Below are 27,722 nucleotides of genomic sequence, written 5' to 3' on the forward strand. Positions count from 1 at the left end.
CTTACATCAAGTTAGAGTCTGTGGGTGCATTAAAAAATAAAGAAGAAAAAAAAAGGAATATAGTAGAGTAGGAAATATCAAAGCTAGCATTAAGGGTAAGCAATGTTTCATGAAACTTTCAAGATAGGTGTGTACACACATACATGAGATTAGAATGCACTTTTTAACCATGGGTCATAGTCTAAAAATTTTGAAAGATACTTTTTGAATTCTGGGCCGTTGAACTTCAGTGTGACATTAGGAGCTATATGTTTTCTCATGCATTCCTCTTATATATTGCCTCCATCTCTATCCCAGACATTTCCATTTGTATAATACACTCAAAATCATCTGTGTAAAACTGTATTTGCCATGCCGTCCTATCACCATTTAACTCCTATATTTGAAAAAAAAAAAAATCTATTCGTAACGGTCATCCAGATGAGACTTTCAGAATTTCCTTTGTAATAATTAGCTCTTTTTACGTAAACTGTCATGTAGCCTCATCTCACTACCCTGTTCTGTCCTTAGGCCCTAACCAACAAAAAAGTTTACGGGGACTGAACTAATAACCCACTCCTCAGCTAGCTTCTGTAAGGCTAGCGTGGACATGCACTGAATGATATCTCTAACAGTCTCAGCAAGACTGTTAGGAGCCTCTGACCACAAGCATGCCCTGCTCTGTGTGATGCCCATCTCGCTTTCTTAGCCACTGTCATAATTGGTCTTTTCCTCCACTGATTTTTACTGCCCAGGAAGACCCCTCACCTTGGTTTCACTCTTTGCCAGCTTCTTTTTTTTTTTTAATTTTTTATTTTTTATAAATATATATTTTTATCCCCAGGGGTACAGGTCTGTGAATCACCAGGTTTACACACTTCACAGCACTCACCAAAGCACATACCCTCCCCAATGTCCATAATCCCACCCCCTTCTCCCAACCTCCCTCCCCTCAGCAACCCTCAGTTTGTTTTGTAAGATTAAGAGTCACTTATGGTTTGTCTCCCTCCCAATTCCATCTTGTTTCATTGATTCTTCTTCTACCCACTTAAGCCCCCATGTTGCATCACCACTTCCTCATATCAGGGAGATCATATGATAGTTGTCTTTCTCTGCTTGACTTACTTCGCTAAGCATGATACCCTCTAGTCCCATCCATGTTGTCACAAATGGCAAGATTTCATTTCTTTTGATGGCTGCATAGTATTCCATTGTGTATATATACCACGTCTTCTTGATCCATTCATCTGTTGATGGACATCTAGGTTCTTTCCATAGTTTGGCTATTGTGGACATTGCTGCTATAAACATTCGGGTGCACGTGCCCCTTTGGACCACTACATTTGTATCTTTAGGGTAAATATCCAGTAGTGCAATTGCTGGGTCATAGGGCAGTTCTATTTTCAACATTTTGAGGAACCTCCATGCTGTTTTCCAGAGTGGCTGCACCAGCTTGCATTCTTTGCCAGCTTCTAATGACACATCCACAAGTTACCTTTCTCTTAGGGTGCTTTATAATTTTCAAAGTGTCCTATTTGGTTTCTCTGATCACCTGGGTTTAAAATCAAAGCTTATTTACACTGGGATTTGTAACACCTGCCTGGTTTTCTTTCAGCTATAATTGCCTTTTTCATTCAATAATCCCTAGCTATGTATATTCTGGAAAGTCATTTCAAAAGCCATCTTCTTTACTTGTGGCTCATCCTCTTCCTATTCTTCATCACCTTCATGTGGATTAATTCACTGTCCTGATTGATCTTCCTACCTCTGTTATCTCAAACCTTCTTAACACTCCATTTGAAAATCATTTTTACAACATTAGTTGGTATTGTCTTCGTAAAACAAACACAAAAACCAAAAACTCTGACTCACTGTTTTGAATAGGATAAAATTCAAATATTTTCTTTCTAGGGGGAAAAAAGGCTTTAGCATACCTCTTCAGTTTTTTGTTTGTTTGTTTGTTTGTTTTAAATAATCCATAGCATACCTCTTCAGTTTTTTTGTTTGTTTTAAATAAGCTCTAAGCCCAACATTATGCTTGAATTCATAACCTTGAGATCAAGAGTTGCATGCTGTATGGACTGAGCCAGCTGAGTGCCCCATATGTCTTCAGTTTTCTCTTTCACTATTTTTATCCATGAGTTTTCTGCTCTGCCTCCTGCAAATAATCCCATTTATGTTCTAGAGATGTTCTCATCATTTTCCTTACCATGGCCCGCCGTTGGTGGTGGTTCATAAACCTGGAGCTGGTAGCTGTGGCTGGGGTTTAAGAGTGGGATCCCGGTGCATACAAAGAAATCTCAAGATGGAGATGTAATTGTATACTGGTATTAAGCAACTTAGTAAGAGCCCAGTTGTGAAGAGGAGAGACATAAGCAGGAGCCAAACTCATTCACTTCTCAAGTTACTATCCGGCCGAGGCTACCCATGTCCTTTCTTCACTACTTGTTGGATCATTCCCAGAATAGCAGAGGGCTTGAACCTACGTAGAGTGAGAGATTAAATGTCTTCAACTGTAGGGCCTGTAAGGCTATGAATTTTGTAGATCACTGGGCTCCTCCCTTTAGGAACGCTTTCCTCTTCCTTTTTCTGGGTGGCTTGCCGTCTCGATTTCCTCTGCCTTGAAGGAAGTTCCCATTGCAGGATTCTAGGTCATTCGTTACTTGTACCACTCAGTGGATACTAAATTAGTTGAGGTCTTATAGTATTTTTTGTATTTTTTATATTTGTTTTTGCCTTTTGTGTAAAAATTAAGACATGTTCATTATACTAAGTTCAAATAAATATAGGAAGTTATTAAGAGTAAAAATTTCCTTTTTTCGTGTGCCATTTTAGTTCACTGCCCACAGATTAGCACTAATAGTTTGTTAAATTTCCTTCCTGATATTTTGGGTTGGTTTGTTTGTTTCAAAAATATTTTACTGTGTCATGGTGTGTATAATAGTTCTATAACCTATTTTTTTTAAATGAAATAATACAGCTCTCTGGTAATATTTTCATGTCATGCCAAAGAGGGCTGGATTACCATTTTTATGTATACATGAGGTCCATTTTATTTATATTATATTTTTATTTGAAATACCATGTATTCTGATATCATATCATATATCCAGTTTGCCCAAAATAGTATCATTTTCTGCCTTTTGTCATATTTCATCCGGCTTAGCATTTCTCTCAGATTTATCATTTTTTAATTTTTATTTTTTAAATATTTTATTTATTTGAGAGAGAGAGCGGGAGTGAGCAACAGCGGGGGAAGAGAGAAGGGGAAGCAGACTCCTTGCTGAGGAGGGACCCTGATGAGGGGCATTGAATTTCCTTTGACTTGCTGAAATGAATTAATGTGTAACTCACACAGTGGGTCTATAATAACATCATTGATCACATGAAAATAAGATGTCTATCTGTTGAAGAATCAACATCTCTTGCACAGTCATAAGATTGTGCCTGAAAAAGCTACCTTTAATACTTAGGTGCAAAAGGTACATTTGTGTACCACTCTGTGAAACTTTACTTTTCACTTAGATCCGGTGGCTGTTCTAAATTTATTTCTCTCATTTACAATTATGAGTTTTCTTGTTCATATATAAAAGGTGAATCAATAGCCGTTAATGTATTGGCTCCATTAATAGAACTTTTTAGCAGTTAGATAGTGCCAGTTTTACATCAGTATCCTTGGATACTTCTAATGAAAAAGGAATTAATTCCAATAATGGTTCAAGTTTCATGTCTAATTCATGGAATCAGTGTAAAACATTTAAAAGTTTATTTTGTAAAAGATTAACTACTTGGCATTATTATGGATACTATTATAAATTGAATTCCAAACTACAATATGATAAATTTTTTAGTCTTGGTGATATTAAAAATATCTTGTGATGGAACATAACATCATAAAAATTTTTAAATAGAACCTGTGAAGAGAATTCACTTGAAATATGTTGTGATGACATGATAATTTGTAATTACACCCCCCAAATCTGCAAAATCTACCAATCTAACTAGGAGATGTGCTTGTCAAAAAGTATAAATGTTTATATGAACATAAGATTTATATGTACATAAGATTTAAGTACATAAGATAACCAGCCTTAACTTTTTATGATTAGACTGCTTTTGAAGAAAACAGAAATAACTTAAGCATGGTAGTATATACTTTTTCTTTTTTTTCGATTTTAGAAATGCTTGAAACGTTAAAGAATTACTGTACTTTAAAATTGACTTTAAGTACCTATTATGATATTAAATATTCTTTTTTTTCTTAGGATTTTATTTATTTATTTGAGAGAGAGAGAGCATGAGACAGTGTGCAGAGACAGTGTGCACAGGCAGGGGAAAGGGCAGAGGAAGAGGGAGAAGCAGACTCCCCATTGAGTAGGAAGCCCCACATGGGGCTCCATCCCGGGACCTTGGGATCATGACCTGAGCCAAAGACAGACACTTAACCAACTGAGCCACTCAGGTGCCCAGTATTAAATACTCTTGTAAAATTATTCTCAATTTTTTTTGTGTGTTAATGTTTTCAAAATCGGTTAGAAATCTTTAATGAAAGTGTTGAACAAATGGTGGGGAAAAAAAAATCATTTTATGTGAAGCATTTAGGGAATTGTTGAAAACAAAGCTCATATATAGGAAGACCTTGAAATGTATCCCCATGAAATTAAAGGAGAAACTGAACAAATTAAATGATGAGAACTCAAATGATGTACAAGATTTATTTATTTTTCTTTTATTTTTTATTATTTTTTTAAAGATTTTTATTTGTTCATTTGACAGAGAGAGACACAGTGAGAGTGGGAACACAAGCATGGGGAGTGGGCCTCGATCCCAGGACTCTGGGATCATGACCTGAGCCAAAGGCTGAGGCTTAACAACTGAGCCACCCAGGTGCCCCATGTACAAGATTTAGTTGTAGAATTCCATAATTGTGTTTTGAAATACATAGACTTATGAGAAAAATCTCTTCATGGAACTTACATTTTTAAAAATTATATAAATTGATATTCTAGTTCAGAGTAAAGTTGAACTGGGAAGTCCTATAATTCTGTAGCATCTAAATTTAGCAAAACATTAAAAAATAACCATAAATATTTGATGAGGATTTTTTTTTTTAATTTCAGAAATTTAATTTATGGGTATTTGAGATTTTTTTTTTTAATTATTTGTCCAAAAAAGTCACTCTGCCTGGAGACAAAGAAACCAAAAACTAGTACTTTTAAGAATATTTGGGTTAAATACTCATATACTGTATTATTAAAATTGAGGATATTCTTCATTTAGCAAAATTTGCTGTGAACTTAATAAATTCACCAGGTAACTTAACACCTGAGGAAGACGATATATAGGTATCAACAATTTACTGTGTCTAAACAATTTACTGTATATATAGGTATATAAAATTTCCTTGCCCTTGGAGTGCCTGGGTGGCTCAGTTGGTTAAGCAACCAACTCTTAGTTTTGGCTAGGTCATGATCTTGGCGTCCTGAGATTGAGACCCTGTGTTGTTCTGCACTCTGTGGGGAGTCTGCTTGAGAATATTCTATATCTCCCCTGCCCCTCCCCTCACTTGCCTGCTTGTGCTCTCTTGCTCTCTCTCAAATCTTTAAAAAAAAAGTCAATGTCACCATTAAAAAAAAAGAGAGATTTACTAACCCTGAAGTGCAATTTGGAAAAATATAAAAATAATACAATTATAAAAAAGTACTTTCCTCAGAAAAATATCTTTAACAGATACAACTAAGAAATTGTTTAAAGTGTATGAAAATGAGGGATGCCTGGGTGGCTCAGTCAACTAAGCATCCAATTCTTGATTTCCACTCAGGTTATGATATTATGATCTCAGGCTAATGAGATCAAAACCCAAGTCCGGCTCCTTGCTCAGCCAAGAGTCTGCTTGAGATTGTCTGTCTCTCCCTCTCTCCCCTCCCCCCCCAGTATGTGTGCTCACTCTGTCTCTCTTTCTCTAAAATAAATAAATATTTTTAAAAAGTATATGAAAATGAATCTGTGTATACTTTTAATATTGAAAGAATATAGGCTTTTTACTTTAGTGAGCACAGCTATAAGAATTTTTTGAAAGTAAGTTATTTTTGAAAATTGTTTTTAAATATTATATAGGTCCACAGATAAAATAAAACCATTTAACTGGTTAATAAGATTTGAAAAATGATATAATTTTAGTTCCTTTCACTAATTGTTTTATTCTAAATCACATCTTGGTTTGGGTGATCCCCTCTACAAATTAATTCCTTCTTCTGATTTTTCTTTCTCTTGAGAATATGACTTTTCTCCCAGTCCTGTAGACTTAAAATCTTGCTGTGAACACTGACTCTTGTCTCTGTTTTACAAAGATCTGACTAGTGGTAGGATAGAAAATGAAGTAGAAGGAGATGATGGAGTTTGAAACTACACAGGAGCAGTAGGAAATGGATGATGAGAGATGACAGAAAAAACTGATCATTTGGCTGTGCACTTAATGAGAGAAAGTCAGAATGTGGAAGACGACTCCCATTCAGTGACATGAATACCTGAGTTGCTAGTGGTGTCATAGGGACCTCAAGGAAGAAAGGAAGTTTCAGAGGGCAGATGATAAGATTTTCTGGGGTCATGTTGAGTTTGAGGTACCTGTGGAACATCCAAGAGAGTTACCCAGTATGGAGTTGGACGGTTAGAACAGCTGCTCCAGCATACACATTGTAGCAGAAGACGTGGATGTGGGTTAATCTGTCCAGTACAAAGACCAACAGGAAGAGAAAGAGAGAGGAGCTGGTAAAGAATACAGCTGTGTTGTCCAAGATAGAGTTGGGGGAGAAACAGAGCTCTAATAATCAGTGGATTAGCTGTAGGAGGAATTTAGGCCTTGCTAAGACAGGAAAAGTTCCCAGAAATAGTTTATCATTTGAAACTTTCAGACTTAAATTTAACAAACTTCTAAGATAAAAGTCTTTCATAAAGTTGTATAGTTCTATACTCTAACTTTTATTTTAATATTTTTCTACAAACTCAGTATCTTTATTTATTTTTACTGTGACTTTTTAAAAAGTTTTATTTTGTACAAGGACATGTTGATTAGTTTAGAGTGGACTTTTTAATGTCTTGCCAAGAACATCAGTTTTATTAAATAATTTGATACATAGACCTGTTCTAGAAATTTAAATATTCACCAAGTCAGCCCAAAACAATTAAAAAAAATCTCTTTTTATTTTATTCTTAGAACCTGTTTTTCAATGTAATCCATAGACAAAATTTTAACTTTCTTACATTTTATTTTTACTTACTAGCTTTTTCTTTTTAAAATTGTATCAAGAATATATTCTGGGGGTGACTATCTGGCTCTGTCAGTAGAACGCATGATGCTTGATCTTACGGTTGTGAGTTCAACCCTCACATTGGGTATGGAGACTACTAGAAAAGAAAATGTATTCTGTATGTATACACTTTATTTAAAGATTAAACCATCTAATTTAAGTAGTTTTCCTCCTGTAATATATGCCTCATTATATCTTACATGTTCATTTTGATCCTTCAGCTTTGGTATATGATTTCTCTTTTAGTAGAAAAATGCTGGGTTCTTTCATCACAATTACAGTCATTGGTCTGATAATCCTGTGAGTCAATCTACACAAAACAAGAAGCTCACATCAAACTCCTGGCAGGTTTAGTTAAAATTAAAATGCATGCTCAACTGTAGAGATTGTCAAGTGTGGAAATAATATTTGTCCAGCTGGACAGCTTTCTTTTGTAGTTGCTAAATGAAAGTTGAGATTCTGTCTGCTCTTTGAAAGCTTCTGTGTCATGAAGGTAATTTGGACTGTTTGTGGTTTGACAGGGATTATTAAAATCAGATGAACTGAAGGGAAGCAAGTGTGAGAAAGCAAAATTGACACTGACACTCTCTATTATTTGCAGCTTGGATCATGATGACTATGTTGATATGATAGATTCACTGTTGAGATACGTTAAGCAGCAAATAAAGTAAAAAGCAAGTATAGTGATGGATTTTCTGATTTAACATGAAGAAATCCTATATTTATTTTCACTGATTGCTTTTTAAATAGATTTATAGGTCACTTGATATGAATTTGCCTTAACCGACAACAAATTTTCTATTAAACTATAGAATTTAAAAATATACTGCAAAGACAATAAAACAGAAGATTAAATATTAGAGAAATAGATCACATGATTAAAATAATAGAATTTTAAAATTAGAAGGGTCCCTAAAGATAATTTTCATCTAATTTATTTTTTTGTGTGTAGATGGAAACTAGAAAGAGTATCACATTTAAATATTATTTGATAGCTTAAATGTTGAATCTTAATTTTTCAATAGTATATTTTCTTACCTCTTCACAATTTTTTTAAAAATAGCTTAATTGTTGAGAAGCATTTAAAAATGTTTAAGCCACCATGGTAGGTAACTTTTTTGTTTAAAGATCATAAACAAATTATGTTATACTTATATGTGGCCTATAAATAATACTAGTGGCCTATAAATAATACTATGGACACTGATGAAGTAAATACCTCCCATAAATATAATTTTTTACTGAAAATGTCCTTAGTAGAGGGAGCTACAGCTAGGACGCTATTTCAAGTTGTTAATCAAGGACTATTATGGCAGAAAAATATATTTAAATATGAAGAACTATATATGTAAACAAAGTAAAAAGCCTGGAGTTGTCTTATGCATTGTGGAAACCTTCAGTGGTATTTAAGCCAGGTAGTGAAATGATCCAGTTTCATTCATAAGACAAGAAGTTCAATGCTGATATGCACATTGGACACAAACTCTGTGTCCTACAGTTCAGTTAAATTCAATTCTGACACTATCTGTAGCTAACACAGACCCCACAGGTTAATGGCTCTGTCCCACAAGACTGCCCCACATTACATGAGAGCCTCAAACGGCATCTCCAGGGGATGCCCACTTGTGCCCCGCTAACTACAGAGTTGAGGGTCCCACAGCCCCTTTCTCAGGTTCAGTAAGTCATTAGAATGACTCACAGAAATCAAAAAAGTGCTGTAGTTCTGGTTACAATATTTTTATAAAGGATACAATTCAGGAAGGGCCAAATGGAAGAGATTCTTAGACAAAGTGAGGTGGGAGGTAGGGGGAGACAAAGGAGCAATAACCAAATATGTATTTCTTATTAAACCATGAGGTGTGAGTATTGGATGCCAGATAGGAGGTTTTCCCCCTTTTTTTTCAGCAAAAGATAATGTCAGATTTAAGATACTGGATCCACACAGAAGAAGAAATCAAATTGAGAGCATCTGGTTACCATTTAATATATTAGGGAAGAGAAAGGGTAAAAAAATTTGGTGATCATTTGAGACAGAAGTCAGCAAACTTTTTCTCTTAAGGGCCAGATAGTAAATATTTTAGGGTTTATGGACTGCATTTGGCCACGGTGGCATATTCTTTTTATTTCTTTTTAATTTTACAACTCTTTAGAAATGTAAAGACCATTCATAGTTTGCTGGCCATAGAAAACACAGACGGTGCTATACTCGACTGACACCTAATTGAAGTTAGTAAGGCAAGGAAGAGGAGAGAGATTAGGGGAGGCAGTGACCCTGTAATATAGGAAGAGAACCCAGTTTACAGAAAGGATTTTATATTAAATTTTGGACTTGTTGTGTTCAAAGGACCTTTGAAACAGCAATATGCCTCACAAATGTTTGGAATTATGTGTTAAGATTTTGGAGGAAGAACTAGATTAGTGATATAGACTTTAAATTTTCAGCATAGGGAAAATAGATGGATGAGGTTAATCAATTAAAAAAAATGTAGAATAAGAAGATTCCAGCCTGAAATGAACTGGAAGAGAAAAGGAGGAAAACTTTCTGTATTTTCTTTCCCATGTCAGACAAGGAGAGTAAGGATATATGGGAAGAATTCAGCCTGAGAAATAATAGGAATAGAGTTTTTGAGATTTGAGAAGGACAAAATCCAAATAAATAAAAGTAAAACAGAATATCTAAAAATTAAAATACTTTAGAAAAAAACAAAATCTACTCTGGTTAAATGAAAAAGAAACAGTAGCTTTGAAAGAAGAATGTTTAGGGAAAGTAGTTAAAATGAGAAGCAGATTCTAGAGAGAACTCTAGAGAGAACTCACACAAAACTAGTTAATTAAGTTAATTAGGTTAATTTAAGCAAAGAAAAAAACAGTGGCTCTTGTTCAGTGGAATAGGAAGATTTATTGTGTGTCTCTGACAGAATCAAACCAAAAATACCCCTCAAAACAACTATATGAACTTTTAATCTCAGAAGGAAAGGAAGTGGGCAATTATAGGCCCTCAGGAAAAAATCCATGTACTTTCTCTTGGGAGGCTGGATTTAACTTGGTTGGTATACCACTAAGTGGTTCCCTGTTCCACCCTTCATTCTAAATTTCAGGATTTCTTTGCATCTGATGGTTCAATTTGGGTCAGATGTCTAATCTTGGATAATTAGTTATGACAGGAAAGCTGGATCCTCTAGCATAAAAATTGACCACCATTGTATATCCCTGAATTGTCTATCAGATTATAAAGAGAAACTTGAGCTGGACAGCTACCTAAATTGGGAACTCCTACCAGGAGCCTGTGAGTTAATGTGTAAGGGACAAGAAAGGTACTAGGAAGCCATAATACTTAGGAAGATTGGCAAGAGAGGAATGTCAAGAAAGGAGTAGCTGTCTGTACCAAATAGTGCAGAGATTAAGTATGACAGGAATGGAAAAATATTTTGTCACTTTCAGTGCAAGGATAGAGGCAGAAACCAGATTGTTCTGAATTGAGAAGTAAATAAGAGAGGAGATAAAAGTTGAAGAAATATGGACTACTGTTTGCAGATGTTGGGTTATGAATAGAAGGAGGTTCTAGGGAAGGTTTTGTTGGTTTCTAAAAAGCAAGAAACGAACATGTTTATAGGCAGATGAAGGGGATATTGATGACACAGGACTAGTTAGTGAATATACTAGTAATACTATTAATATTATTAACAGCATTTTAGGAGAAATTCTTAAATCCTTGGAACATACTTTAAGACCTACATTCTTTTGAAGAACCAATTTAAATACAAAGTACATACTAAGTTTAAATCATTCTTACCTAGTTATTCAAAGAAAATTTCTTAAAAATGTAATCAACACATCTTATAGGCAGTATTTATTATTTCTAGTTGATATGCAGTACAGTTCCTTTTTAAAAATACTCCATAACTTAAACTTTCTACTGTACTACTTTCCAAATTAATAAGGTTTTTACTCTGCCTGGAAATTCATTAGTTAATCCTTAACCCCATGATTTTTGACTATCTTTAGATCTAATCTAAAAATATATAATAATTTTATGACTTTTAATTGATGTGAAATGTGTGAGTGCTAAGTTATAAAAGAATGTGGAATTAAAATTTGGTTTCACATTATCTTGGTTTCACTGTTGGATTAAAGCAAGAGATGGCTAGGATTGCATATTAAAGATTATAGAGTTAATAAATAAAAATATTTTCTAGAAAGAGAAGTGCATTGAAAAATAAAGTAGTGTCAGGTTTGTGGGTAAAACATATGACAATTAATTCTGTTTGCTTGTCAAGCTACAATAAGTGTATTCTGACTGATCCTGTCAATTTCTACCTCATACATACACATTTAAATTACTTACTGAGGAGTTACAGAGGGGATTTTAATAGCCATAACATGTTAATATGCTTACTTATTGGATGTATATTAACAGTCCCACTCATACAACTAAAATAATCAGAATTTCCACAATTTTTAATAGAAAGCACACCAGTCTGTGGTAGGAATCCTAACACATAGATGAGAGTTGAGAAAATAAAGAAAAGAATATCAAGTTCTATATTTCCTAATATAAGACTTTAATGCATAGGTATTTTAGATGACTATCAACAAATTGAGATCCTTTTGGGTTGTATCTCAGTCTTTGGAGAGGCTAAAACATTAAAATTTCAACTTCTAGTAATTGATGAACAGAAATAAATTTTGGTGACTTTGAAATACCACAGGGACAAGATATTGCCTTAAAAAATTTATTTTGGGGAGCACCTGGGTGGCTCAGTGGGTTAAAGCCTCTGCCTTCAGCAGAGTCCTGGGATCGAGCCCTGCATCAAGCCCCACATCAGGCTCTCTGCTCAGCAGGGAGCCTGCCTTCCCCCTCTCTCTCTGCCTGCCTCTCTGCCTACTTGTGATTTCTGTCTGTCAAATAAATTTTTAAAAATTTTTTAAAAATTTTAAAAAAATTATTTTTGGAAATTGGTTTCATAATGAAGGAGATTTATAATGGTCCTAGGGAAAGCTGTCAATTACATATGGTGGTAAATAAGTCAATACATATAAGATGTAAAATAATGATTTTTTTTTTTTTTTAAGTACAAGTCTATGCAGGGGGCGGTTTATAGCATTGGGATTAAGGAAACCATTTCAAACAGTTGCAATCCCAGTTTTGCCACTTCCTATGCAAGTAATCTTGGGCAACTCAAAGAAAACTTTCTGTGCCTACGTTTGTACATCTTTCATGTGGAGAATATAATAGTACCTATCCCATAGAATTATGGTAAGAATCAAAATTGTTCATACATATAAAGTACTTAGAACAGTCTATGGTCCATAAAAATCCTATGTAAAAGTTAGCTGTAATTATCATTAAAATCACTATTTAGCCACCATACCTTTAATCCATGTCTCAATAAGTGAATACACTGATGAAATTTTTAAGACCTAGGGAAAATTATGATACTGATTTTTAGCAAATTTATAATATTTATGATAATGACAGGACTTTGTGAATGATTCAGAACTACTTTGTGACTAGGTATGGGTGGAAAAGTAAAAATGAGCCAGACTAGAGGGAAAAAAACTGGACAAAATTTGTTTTCAGTCTGCTTTTTTTTCTTTCTTCAAACCAGCAACTCAAATCAAACCAGCAATAATAATACAAAGAATTTTTTAAAAATACAAAAAATAATAGGTCAGGGATACGTGATGTCTGTGAAGGTGTGATTCCCTACTGTCATCCTGTTCCTTGTGGAGGCATAATACCCAAAGTCAGCTGGTCTTTTACATCTTCTGTTAAGTGAAGAGTATGCCAAGTTAAGGGAGCTCAGAGACTTGGGCTAGCTGCTTCTTAGAATATTTTAGAAATCTGGGGGCTTGGGGGGAAACATCAGTATGGGCATCTACCTATTACTTGCTGCCTCACATTTCCTCTTTTCACATCTTATTTCTTGCTGAGCTATAGATTCAATGTAAGCTTTTCATGTAACAGTCCTGGGGAAGAGAAAAGGAAATAATTAAAATTTGCTCTGAGTGCATGACACAGGAAGAATGATATTATTAATGATTGAAATAGTCCATTGGAAGAGTTAATTTGAGGGGGGTATTCAGAAATATGTCCTCCTCCTGCCATTCCTTATAGAATACAGAAAAGTTATAGCTAGAAGAAACCTCAGAGCCTAATAAATCCATCCATCTCACTTTATAAATGAGGAATGTGAGCTTTGTCTCTCTTGAGAGATCAAGTGATTTAAAGTCACATTAACGGAGCTAGGATCAGAACTCAAATCTATTGATTCTTGATTCAGTAGTGTTTAGAGTTAAAAGTATTTTAGTATCATGGAACATTTTGAAACTTGTTTAGTTAAATGTGGAACATAAATTTTTAATTAATTAAAACATTTCCTTACCATGCTCTTTAAACATGTTTATTTAGGCTAGACAGTAGGACTTAAGGTAAACTAGAGCTGGTGGACAGATTAAGTCCACAGTTTGTGCATAGGTCTGAAAAGGCATGTGACCTTCCTTTCTGGGCTTTTTCATGGAGGAGAAGTCACGTGGTCCTAATGTTTCCCCTTTACTAATTCATTTGCAGTGTAGATTTTTTCCCAATGGTTGGTCTGTCTATCTTTTTTCACTTTTTCTAAGTGTATAGATGATTAAGAGAAAGCATACATTTGGTTGGTTATAAGAAACATGGCATTCTAGATATTTATTATTGAAGACACAGGAAAAAAAAGATAAAATGAGGATTCTAATCATTCTATGTGTTTAAATAATGAAAAAGAGACCCTAGGTTAGAAAGGTATCATTTTAAAATATGTTAAAAGACAAGTGATATTCCAAAATTACTTTTGTGGGCTTTCTTTTGATCACATGAGGTTTGACTTTTTTTTATTGCTTTATTTTAATGTTTTCTGGCTGTGCTTATAATATGTACATATTTTATTATAGTCACTGTTCTTAGGAATTTATAACTCAACTGTTATAATTTGCCTGTGGCTGAAACTTGATCTACAGATGTTTGGCTTAGATATAATTCTTCAAACATTACTCTTTTTTAAAAGGCAATAATTAATATTAGATTGGCTATTAATATTTGTTTGAAATATTAAGCACTGTTTTTTTAATCTTATATTTTAAATGGTCAGAAACATTACAGGAGAATGAACATTTAAAAATAGTACTGTGGAATGATAATTTCAAAAACAAAGTTACTGTACTTTAAATAAAGTTTCAACTCCCATTTTTGGTTGATCACGGATTAGGATAAGAGACTTCATTCATTATGACAACAGGATAATAGTAGTACAGAAACATAATCAGAATGTGAAGCTCAATCTTGACCCACAACTCCATAGCCACTTCCTTCCTCCCTTCAAATTTTCTGAAGGTTTTTCTGCATTTCCGACGTACCACTGAGATAATTGTCAAGTTACATTAGTCCCTTAATTATTCACTTTTTTTGTTGTGAAGGTCATAGTTATTTTTACTTAGAGAATAACAGTGCTCTTTCTACTGGCTCCTTTTTTATTGCCTTATTTTTCTTTACTGCCTCTACTCCTTTAGAGGAGACACTATCCAATCTCCCTCTTTTCTTTCTTCCTCCCTGCCCCCCTCACGATGCCCAGGCACAGTGTCACAACCTATGCCCATGGAGTGCATGGAAGGAAGTGAGAGGACTAGTGCCTGTACTCATTCCCATTCAGTGTGTGCTTTTTGTCACCACTATCCTGCAGGGATCACTGCCATTCTGTTCTACCACTTAAAAGTTCAAACTTTTTTCAAACTTCAAAAAGTTTTGAACTTAAAAGTTCAAACTTGAGCATTACTTACCACAGCCTACTTTCCCCTTTTAATTTATTTCTCTTGTTGGTCCTGTGAATCTCTCTTCATTCTGGTTAATTTCCTCATCCTATTCTATTTTGCCCATGAGGTTTTCTCTTATTCTATCACACAGAATTTTAAACCTGCTGCCTCTTTACCTCTTTACTTTTCTATTGTCCTTCATCACCTTAGAACGGTATCTTAAATACAGAAACATCACAGGTAGATGCTAGTCATGTGAAAGCTCTGAACCATCCTCATTCTGGTACCCTGTTGTTGTCAAATGGCATTCCCTTAATGTATTCGTTGTATTTATTGATTAACTTCTCTACTGAGGTTAGACAGAGAAAATCACACAACTGTGTATATTGGGTATCCTTCAAAATCATGTCCCAAACCCCATCTGAATGCTCAACATGTTTCAGTCCATTGTTGTTTTTACTCCAGAACTCGTTTCAATGAAAGGTGTAACACACATTTAATACCACAATAACACAGAAGAACAGATTTCTTTTAACAGCATTTGCAAGCACAAAAACTACAAAATAATGTGAAAAGCTTGATGAAATATTCACAGTTAGTCAAGAGGAATTTAGGAATTATGTGAGTTTTGAGTTAGATTTTGAGAGGAATGATAAACTGAAATTGGCAAGAGAGGTTTTAAGATTGGAAAATGTTTCAAATGAAGACAAAATGTAAAATAAGAGATTAAAAGCCCCTTGAGAGTGGGCATAATTCCTCTGTTAAATATTTTTCCTAATTACATATTTGAAAAAAGAAAACCGCAGGCCCAAAAAGGTGTCTCTCAGACCAAGTTTTCAAACTGGGGTTTAATATCCAATCTAATTGCAATTCAACTTCCATCAGAAATGTGGTCAATTAGGAAGCTTTTCTTTCTATCAGTGCCAATATGTCTTGTCACCTGTGTCCTCTCCATCTCGTAAAGAAAGAGTGTGTGTGTGTGGGGGGGGGGGCTGGGTGGCTCAGTGGGTTAAGCCTCTGCCTTCAGCTCAGGTCATGATCTCAGGGTCCTGGGATCGAGCCCCGAATCGGGCTCTTTGCTCAGCGAGGAGCCTGTTTCCCCCTCTCTCTCTGCCTGCCTCTCTGCCTACTTGTGATATCTCTCTGTCTCTCTCTCTGTAAAATAAACAAACAAACAAACAAACAAATAAATAAATAAATAAGAGTACGTAATCTGCATGATAAAACCCCTTGCTACTTCCCCTAGAAAACAGCCTGGTCTGGAATCTGGAACAGTCCTTTTCTTTTTCTTTTTTAAAGGAGAGAGTGAGAGAGAATGAGAGGAGAGAAGGTTAAAGGGAGAAGCAGACTCCCCATGGAGCTGGGAGCCTGATGCAGGAATCGATCCTGGGACTCTGGGATCATGACCTGAGCTGAAGGCAGTTGCTTAACCAACTGAGCCACCCAGGCAGCCCTGGAACAGTCCTTTTCTTTTACTAATTACTGTTATGCCCCTACCCTGTTCAATAAAATCTTTCCATTTTGTACAATTCCTGGGAATGCTTCTCTATTTGCTAGATGTGGTGCTGCTGAGTCATCATTTAGCAAAGCGAATTAGATCTTCAAATTCACTTGGTTGAATTTTACTTTTTAACATGCAAAAATAAGTACTTACTGCCAAAATATAGGAAAATTCTAAGTATAAAGAAGAAAATAAATATCAACTGTAGTCTAAATATTGAGGGATAACCATTTTAACATTTTGGGTAATATTTCTCCAAAACTGTGTTTTGTATGCAGTAAGTGATTCATTTCTCAAGACACCAGACACCCTTAAATTTTAAAACCAAATAGATCCGTTCAAATTCTACTCTTAACACTAGGTAGCTGCTATGAAACATGTGCATGTTAATCAATCTCTGGGCTCACATTCCCTCCCCTATCATTGAGGATAATAACTATTATATAGAGTTATTATGAGGTGTAAGGAAGATGATGTGTATTATTTTGTACATAGTGGATACATAATCATATTGCTATTTTGCTCTTATATTTAAGCTGACTTCTATACCTTTTTCTTGTTTTGAATATGTAGAATTTGAACTAATGGGGCTTTATAGTATTGACCAAGTAAGACAAGTCTGAACAGAGTATTAATATGCAACTGGTTTTATTAGAGAGGCTAGCTACAACATGTTTACTAAGTTTGAGTTTCCTACAAAGCCCTCAGCCAATCAAATTTTTTCATAGCAAAGGTGAGGTTTTACTTTTATAACAATTGTTGAATGGCTGATCATCTGAACTACCCCAAGAGATTAAAAAATATGCAAATATAGAAGCTGAACTCATTATTAGTAATATTAACCGTTGGATTTAGTATAAAGAAAATATTATGATAATAGCTGTAACTAGTTGAGCTGAGGATCTCAGGATCTCAGACTCATTGGTTATATGGAAGTATTGAAGTTTTGGTGCCCTAAAGATGTAGAACTTCTTCTTTTATTATTATTATTATTATTTATTTTCTCACCATAATGCATACTGTCCCCAATGTTCATCGCCCAGCCACCCCATCCCTCCCACCCCCTCCCTCCAGCAACCCTCAGTTTGTTTCCTGAGAAAGATGGTTTGTCTCCCCCTCTGGTTTCATCTTGTTTTGTTTTTCCCTCCCTTCCCCTAAGATCTTCTGTCTTCTCAAATTGCTCATATGAATGAGATCATATAATTGTCTTTCTCTGATTGACTTATTTTGCTTAGCATAATACCCTCTAGTTCCATCCACGTTGTTGTAAATGGCAAGATTTTGTTTTATGATGGCTGTGTAGTATTTATATTTTTATAAATACTATCTATATATATGTATCTATGTATAGATCTATATATCTATAGATATATCTATGTATCTATAGATATATCTATGTATACATATATCCATATCTATACATAGATATACAGATATAGATATATATCTATATATAGATATATATATTATCCACTCAAGATGTAGAACTTCTGATGTATATACAGTATTATACCATTTAGCTTATAATTTTTTGACTATTTTTTAGCCTGTTTTCAAATTAGCATTTATTATGACACATTATAAGTAATTATTTGTTCACAACGAGATATTATACCTTGTACTGGAAAATATTTTGAAAGGATGATCTAAGTGTAGGATGATCTAAGTGTATAAAAATTTTAATATTTTATTTTTGTGATAATTCTGTTTTTGGAGCTGAGTTATAAATGAAAAACCTTGTGATGCCATAGGCTTTTATATTAAAATGTTTTGGTTGGATATTTTCCTTTTAAAATAAAATCTCTAAAAAATTTAAATTAAAAAAAAGCTTTACCCCAAGGCTACTTCATTGAAGTTCCAGATGATGCCTATGAGAAATCTTCAGCTATTTCATTATAGGATAATAAATTAGCTGAATTTCTTGTAATTAAATAATTGAAGATGAGGAAGCCTATTAGTATTGTAGCTAGCCTCTGTAAAAATTTTTAGATAATTTTTCAGGTATTTTTGTATTTATTCACATCCCCTTCACCTTTATCTTATTAATATTTATTCCATGTATATTTTTAATGATGTAATGTTTAAATTTCTTATTCATTTATACCATCAGTCATTGCATAATTTATAAGCACTATTTTATGTCCAAAAATAACATATTCCTAAATAAAATGGTTCACATTCTGCCCCATCTCCATTATTTTTAGTCATTGCCCTGCTCTACTTGTGCTCATAGTACTTCTTAGCATGTGATCTTTTATGAAGTATATGTTTATGTGCTCTTTTTTTTTTTTTAAGATTTTATTTATTCATTTGACAGACAGAGATCACAAGTAGGCAGAGAAGTAGGCGGGGGTGAGGGCAGGCCCCCTGCAGAGCAGAGAGCTCGATGCTGGCTGATCCCAGGACCCCAGGACCATGACCCAGCCAAAGGCAGAGGCTTTAACCCACTGAGCCACCCAGGCGCCCCTGCTTAAGTGCTCTTAAAACAGATTAAAAACTCCATGAAGGCAGGGACTTTGACTTGTTACAACTTCATCCTGGCTTCAGGAGCAGTGCCTTTTATATATCAAACATTCAAGAGTATATATGGACTGACTGAAAGAATGATCTCATAGTGGAAAAATGCATCTCTCTCTAGCAAGAGTGGCATATGTAAGTTTTAGTTAGTTATAGTTATTTAGGTTGACAGGGGTGATAGAGGAACTCAAGGAAAATTTTGCCTTCTTCACACGCAAACAGGGCTAGGGGATGACACTTAAAATTCTGAAGTTAGGACTTCGGGTCAATCACTATTCAATAAGAGTAGAGGGAAGAAGTTGAATTCTGCTGCCACCACCCTTGGTCACAGTGGTCTAGGAGGCTATATGATTTCCTTTAGAGCTCTTGGTTACAGTGAGAAGCAGGAGGATGCTTAAGTACTCTGAGGGGTGCTGTTTTGTACAGCTTTCAAACTGTAGAGGGGTAGGAAAATTAGGTCACACCTCATGAAAATTAAATAACCAAACATTCTGCGTAGTTTAATAGTATCCTAGTTTTCCTACTGCTATATTTCTTTTTACCTATAAGTAGAAATTTCTATTTTGGTTTAGTATCACAACTGGAGGGTTGTTGTTTTTTGGTTTTTGGTTTTTTTTTTTCTTTATTTTAGAGGAACTGACATGTTTTTTATTCTTATTCCTCAGAATGGATTGTGGAAATGAATATTCCCATAATTCTTTTGACCTACATTGTCTGTTAGATTCATTTCCTGGAGACTTGGAGTTTAAGCAGATCTTCAGTGACATTGATGAAGAGATAGAACAAAATGCTACAAGGTAAATACTGCTAATTACTTAAAATAAGTTGGTTTCATATTTCATTCACACATACTTTTACCTAGTCTAGTTTTAGTGTTAAATACTTTTAGATCATTTTAGGTTTAGTATCATTAATTCTCCTGAAAAGAATTGATTAAACCTCCCCCCCCCCAAGAATTTAACATGATTTTTCTTTATCTGATTAATAATTTTTTTTTAAGATTTTATTTATTTTTTTGAGAGAAAGAGAGAGAGAGCACAGGCACGCGCACACACACACACGATGGGTGGGGCAGAGAGGGAAGCAGGGAGCCCCTCTCTATCTCAGAATCCTGGGATCACCACTTGAGCCAAAGGTGGACACTTAACCAACTGCTTAGTACTTTTAATAAGACTCAAAACTTTAGGCACTGCTTTCAAATAGGTAAATTAAAGTTTATTGAATCTCTATTAATTTCTTAGAGTTTGCCAATATTGATGGCCTGGATTTTCATTAATATGCTTAGCATTATGCATCCTCACTTGAAAGATAAGCATAGAAATTAAAAATTTGAAATTAAGATGTTAAAATAAAATGGTTTAGTATAAGGCCATGGATTTCTTGAGTTGTTGAAAACAGAACATGAAAAATATATTATTTTTATGTAATATTTGTCATTGTATGTTCCTTTTTCACTCGGAAGGCTAGAGACCCCATAGAGAATTGCTATGCAAGGTTAGTCTTCATCACCTGCTCCTAAAGTTAGTGCTACCAAACACTAAGGGTGGCAAGGAGGGTGGCAAGGACAGCTAAGGAGTTTGCCATTCGTAAAAGGGGTTTTGTTGTTGTTGTTGTTGTTTTAAAGATTTTATTTATTTATTTGACAGAGCGAGATCACATGCAGGCAGAGAGGCAGGCAGAGAGAGAGGGGGAAGCAGGCTCCTTGCTGAGCAAAGAGCCCGATGTGGGGCTCGATCCCAAGACTCTGGGATCATGACCTGAGCCGAAAGCAGAGGCTTTAACCCACTGAGTCACCCAGGCACCCCCATATATGTTTTTTGACAGAAAGGACTTTGTCTTTATATGTTTGTGGATCTTAGAGTCAGTCAAGGCAGTTCACTTATTTGAATCCTTTTAGTTAAATGTTCTAATAAGTCACCTCATGTAGATTATAAATATGCAAACTACAGTAAAAATTTCTAGTGTAGAATGATTCATAGCATTTCCTTTTTTAAAATTTAAGGACTAGTTGTATTGAATTGTCAAAGAAACTAAACCAAGCAAGTGAAATGTTCCTGTGATTTCTTTTCCTTAATGTTTTATTTAAGAATGCAGTCAATTTTTTGTCATAACAAAGGGCATAAATAACTTAAATTCAAAAGAAAACATAATGTTGGGGAATTATAATTAAAAACAAAATCTCCCATCCCAGATATTCTCTCCAAAAAGGCAGAAGAGAACAAAAACACTGCTGTTATTCAACAGGCATTAAACTAGGGTGCAGTGCCTATCACAGGCATTCTGCTAAGAGAATGCAAAGAAAGAGCTGGGAATCTCATCCCTTTATATAAGCCAGTAGGTACAACTCATTACAAACATGGTTTCAAGCTAAGTGATAGTTAGGCTTCAAGTGGAGGATTTGGTAGCACATTTACATGCATAGGTCATCATAACTTTACCTGTGTTAAAGGATACCTGTGTTAGCTAATTGCTTTTATCCCGAGAAGAAACACACTTCTCATATCCTCATGACAAGATATGATTTTGTAGCTTGGAACAAAGCATGTACTGAAGTTAGGCTCCTATTCTTGGGTAGGAACTCAGAGCCAGGGAACCGTCTCCCTTGGTTGTTTGCATTTCGAAAAGATGGCTTTCAGGTTCTTAGGAAATATAGTCCTGGCTGAGAAAGCTGATGAAAGGTCTCTCTAGTCTTTCAAGGGACACATTTCATAGAGTTGAAAAAATTCTTAAAATTACAGATTTCTAAGATACTTTAAAAAAAAGGAAGAAAGAGAAGTTTGTTCCCTTATTTTCAACAGGGAGAATTAAGCCTCTTATTTTGAATTTGCATTTGCATTGCCTATATATACACATATATATGTATATATATATGCACACACACGTACATACATACACATATGTGTGTTTATGTATGTTTTTATAAAGATGGCATATATATGATTTAACATACTATAGCCTATGTATTATAATTTATATATAAATATAAATAACTGTATTAAACTTTAGTGAAATTGCATATTTATATAATTTATATATTATATATTAATATATTTTATGGCACAATTCTTAACCCAAAGAAACTTATAAATGAAAGTAATACTAGCTTAAATATATTTACAAGTCATTTATCTAAATTCCAGAAATGGTTATATTAAAACAAATTTTAAATATTTGTTAAGAGGTAACCTGTCTTTATAATAACATTTAGGGTTTTTCAAAACAAAACAAATCACTGAACTCTGACGCTTTTGTTATAGACTGCTTCATTTTTATTTGCTAAACCATCTGTAGTTAATTTCCTGCCCTACCTGGTCAATAAGAAATCATGCTTAGAAGTAAAACAGTGATTAAAATATTGTATTTTGCATTCATAAGTTGTTATTTAGGTCAAAACTCAGATGTTATTAAAAAGAAAATATGACATGGAATATAAGGATATAATTTTTAAATTAAAAATATTTTATTGCCCATATATTAAAACAAACCTAGAACATAACCACCTCAAGTGACCATTGATCTTCACGAGGGATAAAATAAGGGAGTAGTTGTATGTGCTCTATGCTACATTTAGAATAAAGTCTATTTTTCATCAAATTCAATTATGTTTTTATTATACTCTAGAGAATAAACATAATAGTAGAGGGTATATATATTTTTAAGAACAAAATACTGAATAATAACCATGGTTCAGAAGAATGTAAATCATTTATGCACTCATTTATTGCCTTCTAACAGAATAGCTTTTAGAAAATTGTATGTCATGACGAATCAGTTATGCCACACTTACATTGCAGTAGTTGAATTACCCTTGGTGTTTTTGTATTCTAACAGTTCTATTTATCTCTCAATGGTGTACATTGAATAAGTAATGAACATCTGTATGATTTGGGTTTACCAGATACTTTTTAAAGGAAAGAACATTAGTAATTCATTTTTAAATATAGTATTTTTCCTTACCCTTGAATTTTTAAAGTTGTATTTCTAGCAGTGACCCTGGATTCTAAGTGTAAATTCCTTCCTTCTTCTTAATATCATCAGGTTTTATGGGCCATAAGGTCTTTTGCCTCCCCAAAGCAGTGATTCTCCACAATGAAGTAGAGTGCCCAGAGGTCGGTGAACCTTCCCTTGCCCTTCAAGAGAGGCTGTCCTTCTCTCAGACCATTTTCCCTTTAACATAGTCATTTCCATTCAAGTCAGAGCTGGGTGACGCTTGGGTCTGACTGTGGAACTCAATGATGGTGAATCATTTACTTCTAATACATATCAGAATTGGTAACAGGAAGGTAAATAACCTGCCAAAGAGGGGTACTATGTATGTTGTAGCCACAAACTCAACTTAGTTCTGTAACTGAAAACTGCACATGGCATTGAAATATATTTTGAGCTAAATGGAACTTAATAGTTGAACAAGATACTGAGGTGTATAAGTTTTACTAGGATCACTATATGACATAGAATGATTTTCTCTTAATGTTCAGTTAGATAAAATTATATCTTTAAAATTTTATTTTACCTTTCTATTTTCTAAAGTTTATTTTTTTAAGATTTTATTTAAAGTTTATTTTTTTTAAGATTTTATTTATTTATTTGAAAAATAGAGCACAAGCCGGGGGAGGAGCAGAGACAGAGGCAGAGGGAGAAGTAGACTCCACTCTGAGCAGTGAGCCCAATGTGGGGCTTCATCCCAAGAGCCTGGGATCATGACCTGAGCCAAAAGCAGACACTGAACTGACTGTGCCACCCAGGTGCCCCTCTATTTTCTATGGGTGTCCCTCAAGACCTAAATTTTCCTGCTATTGGTACAGGATTACTGACCCCTCTTTTTTTAACCCAAAGAAAGAATAGAAAGTGTTATGGATAAGACTTGTCTTAATCCAGGAGATGGGGGCAAGGATGAGAGGCATGAAATTGTCACAGAACATTGGATACATGGTTTCTATAAATTTGATCATGCTTATTTACAGAGGATACATATTCCATAGATTACATTTACTTTTCACATAATGCTTATTTTTGTGTGTATTTATATATGAAATTGGGGGGGATGGTTTCCACATGATGGCCTAAGTTATGAACCAAAAGAAATCTTCAGATAAACTATCAACTTAGAGCTTGTCATGGTAGAACCATGCCAGTGGACACACACATTCACATTAATATATTTTTGGCCATACCAAATTATATAAAATGAGAATTAGTCATTTCAGACTGAGCAGAGTTTGATTATTTCTGGCAGTATTTTGGCATTTATATAGTAATAACAAGAGGATACAAATTTAATAGGTTTTTTTAAAGATTATATTTATTTATTTGACTGACAGAGATCACAAGTTGGCCAAGAGGCAGGCAGAGAGAGAGGAAGGGAAGCAGTCTTCTTGCTGAGCAGAGAGCCTGATGCAGGGCTCGATCCCAGGACCCTGGGATCATGACCTGAGCTGAAGGCAGAGGCTTTAACCCACTGAGCCATCCCGGGGTCCCGCAAATTAATACTTTTTAAACTTCAGTGTATGTACTTCTCTTTTGTGTTCTCCATTCTTTTCTATTTCATCTGATAGAATTCCTACCTCTTCTCCTAAATTATTGGACATGAGTAGGCTACATGGAAAGAAACCTGGAAGGTTTCCCCATCTATCCTTGAAACCAAAGTAAGACTTAAATAGGCACTTTCCAATTTCCCCTACCTGGGCCCTCCTCACTACTCTTGTCCTCCTCAGGACTGATTATGCTTCCAGGAAGACAGCTAGCAGCCTGGGCCTCAGCAGCTCAGCAGCCTTAGACTTTGCCTCACCCCATTTACATTTTCTACTTTTTACATGTATGCAGACCTCCCACTGGAGCTTTCCACCTGCCGTCCTGTGATACATGCAGGTAGAAGTGGAGGTAAGGGAGAAGGTGAGGGGTCATCCCGTGTTTCATGGTGGCCTATGGAGCCACTTTCTTCTCATCATTTTCTGTCACTACTAGCTGTACAATTTGAATGTCTGTGGTGTTCCTGACTCTTTTCTCCATAGTCCTGTGTTGTGTTCCCTCAATGTCTGCTTTAGGAGGCTGAGTAGTAGGGTAAATTTTGGGGCCAGTGGTGCCATTAGATGATTATTAAATGATTGTTTCAACCAATACTTGTATTATAAGTGTTTGACATTATTTTAAAGTGTAATTTTTATTTTTGTATGTGTTAGCTTCATCCGTTCTTGCTCAAATATGTGTAAGGCAATAACAAATGTTTATTTGAGGATATTTTTAAAGAATATTATTACAATCATTTTTCCATGGGAAATAAAGGGAAGCAAGTGTCTGCCTGTTTATAAATGTGAATAATAGTATACTAAAAATTCACACCTGGTAAGATTGGGCCAACCATATTTAGGCCATTGTTTCCCAGGAAGGATGGTAGTTAATTGGCCCTTGGGAAGGATTCACTTTTAAGGTAAAAACCAGGGGTGCTTGGTGAAGTCCTGGCCCAGCTCTGAGAGGAAGAAGGAGATACTAGGAAGGAAGAAAGATACTAAAAGAGAACTGAATGATGGTAATGAGATGCGCATGCTGTGGCTGGCTCATCTTTCCTCTTACATAGTTAATATCTTGAGATCTAACCCAACCATGCCAGTTTTCCCTGGAAAAGAGCCTCCTTGGGGATTTAGCAGAGACAGCACTTTGTCTAAAAAGAGTCACCAAGAGGAGCAACTGACTGGCTCAGTAAGAGGAGCGTGCAACTCTTGATCTCAGGGTCATGAGTTTGGGCCCCAAGCTGGGTGTAGAGATGACTTTAATAAATAAACTTAAATTAAAAAAGAGTCACTAGGGGTGTATGGGTGGCTCAGTGGGTTAAGCCTCTGCCTTCTGCTCAGGTCATGATCCCAGGTTCCTGGGATCGAGCTCTGCGTCAAGCTCTCTGCTCAGCAGGGAGCCTGCTTCCCCCTCTCTCTCTGCCTGCCTCTCTGCCTACTTGTGATCTCTGCCAAATTAATAAATAAATAAAATCTTTAAAAAACAAAAAAAGGAGTCACTAACATCATAGCGTTTTCTAATCACAGTTCTAATTCTAGAGTGTCATGACTAAAAATATCCTTTCTTTGGGATGGTATGGGAGCTGAGGGGTTGGGTGGAAGGAATTTGAAAGCTGGGACTATTACTTCCTTCATTTTTACTTTAAAGACCTGAACAGTTCAGCACTGCCTAAACAATCAGTCCTGGCACAGAGTAGGTTAGAAGATAGTCAATAAGTGTGTGTTGGGCATGCTTGTCAGGCATCTATTTTATTTGCTGTATCTTTAGCTAGTGTGAAGTTAGGTAAGTAGAATATGATAGAAGAAGCTGTCATCAAATGCTAGTTTTCTTTTCCATTGACTATTTTTACATTACAAAAGTAATCCATACTACTAGAAAATTTCTGACAGTAGAGAAAGGCATATGTGAGGAAAAGTTCAGCACAGCAGGGCAGAGATGAGGAACAGTACTCCTCTGACCCTCCTAGTTTTATTCTTCACAGGTAACCTATGTTCATAAATTATTGCATAACTATCCAGAAATAGTCTCTGCATAGATATGCGTGTACCCAAAGCTATATTACTTTTTTATATAAATGGGAATTAAATGATATACTTCAATTGGATTTTTTTACTTAATATATTTTTAAAATCTCTCCATGTGATTATATCTCATCTTTCAGATTTTACTGGTGTGGATGTGCAGCAATTTATTAAGCCAATTCTCTCTTGATGAACATTACATTATTTGTAGTCTTTCTGCCATTACTTCATACATGCACGCGTGTGTTTATTCTTCCTTCCTTATGAGAGTTTATCTATGAGATAATTTCATAGAATTTGTACACTTAGCTGTTGCAGAGTTGTTTTCTTGCAATGCTAAAACTGTCTTCTCTCCCATAGGCAGTATGAGAAGGCATGCTGTCTGTCCTGCCTCCTCACAATATGACCGTCAGTGTTCTTACCTTTACTTTGTAAGGTCTTATCAAACCGATTGTCTGGCTTGGAAGTTGGGCGAATACTTCACATCTGAAGTTTTTCCAAAGCACTATAGACTTTTAGGTCAGCATATCCCCTACCTCGGGTCTGAACTTTCTTGAAGCAGTCTAGACCATTCAAGAGCCTCTCTGAACTGCTGTTGTGAGGATTGGTGGTATAAAGCAACAAATAACAGAGGGTTCTAACTCAGAAGTTTCTTTCTTAATATCTTCCTCATAGAATAAATGAACAAAAGGTGGATTAACAATAGACATGCATCTTGGGAGGCTATTAATATATTTCATATGAGAGATAAGAACAACCTGAACCCAGTCTTTCATAATTAGAATGGAGAGGGGAGGATCTATTTAAGAAAGATTGAAAGAGATAGCATCAACAGGATTTGGTGTTGAGGATGTTTTTTTCCTTGAAAGTATACTTAAGGACCGAAAACTCTTGGAAATAAAAAAGACAGTTGCATTAATGTTTAATTTCTTACTGTACTTTCTAGCCATTAAAGTAATTGTTTTATGAATCATTTTCCCAACCTTTTAAAAAACACTATCCAAAAATATATTTGTTTTAAGAAAATAAGTTTTTATTTCATGGCTGACTTATACTTTAATTACACACTAATTTTTATACATCAGCCCTCATCTCCATTAATTA

The 27,722-nt window shown here is 35.0% G+C and overlaps 1 protein-coding gene across 8 annotated transcripts in view; it reads left to right on the forward strand.

Moving 5' to 3' along the window:
- Window positions 1-27,722, forward strand: part of KIAA0825 — a 405,355-nt gene that overhangs the window by 32,976 nt on the left and 344,657 nt on the right. For 7 of the 8 annotated variants that reach the window (XM_082723954.1, XM_082723959.1, XM_082723957.1 and 4 more), the window contains exon 3: window positions 19,755-19,886. The exons of the other annotated variant lie outside the window; for it this stretch is intronic. In XM_082723954.1, coding sequence (XP_082580080.1) covers window positions 19,756-19,886 — 131 coding nt within the window. In that variant the 5' untranslated portion in view covers window position 19,755. The remainder of the gene's footprint in view (window positions 1-19,754; window positions 19,887-27,722) is intronic. 8 annotated transcript variants of the gene reach the window in all.

Source organism: Mustela nivalis (assembly GCF_964662115.1).
Source record: "Mustela nivalis genome assembly, chromosome: 3".
Taxonomy (NCBI): domain Eukaryota; kingdom Metazoa; phylum Chordata; class Mammalia; order Carnivora; family Mustelidae; genus Mustela; species Mustela nivalis.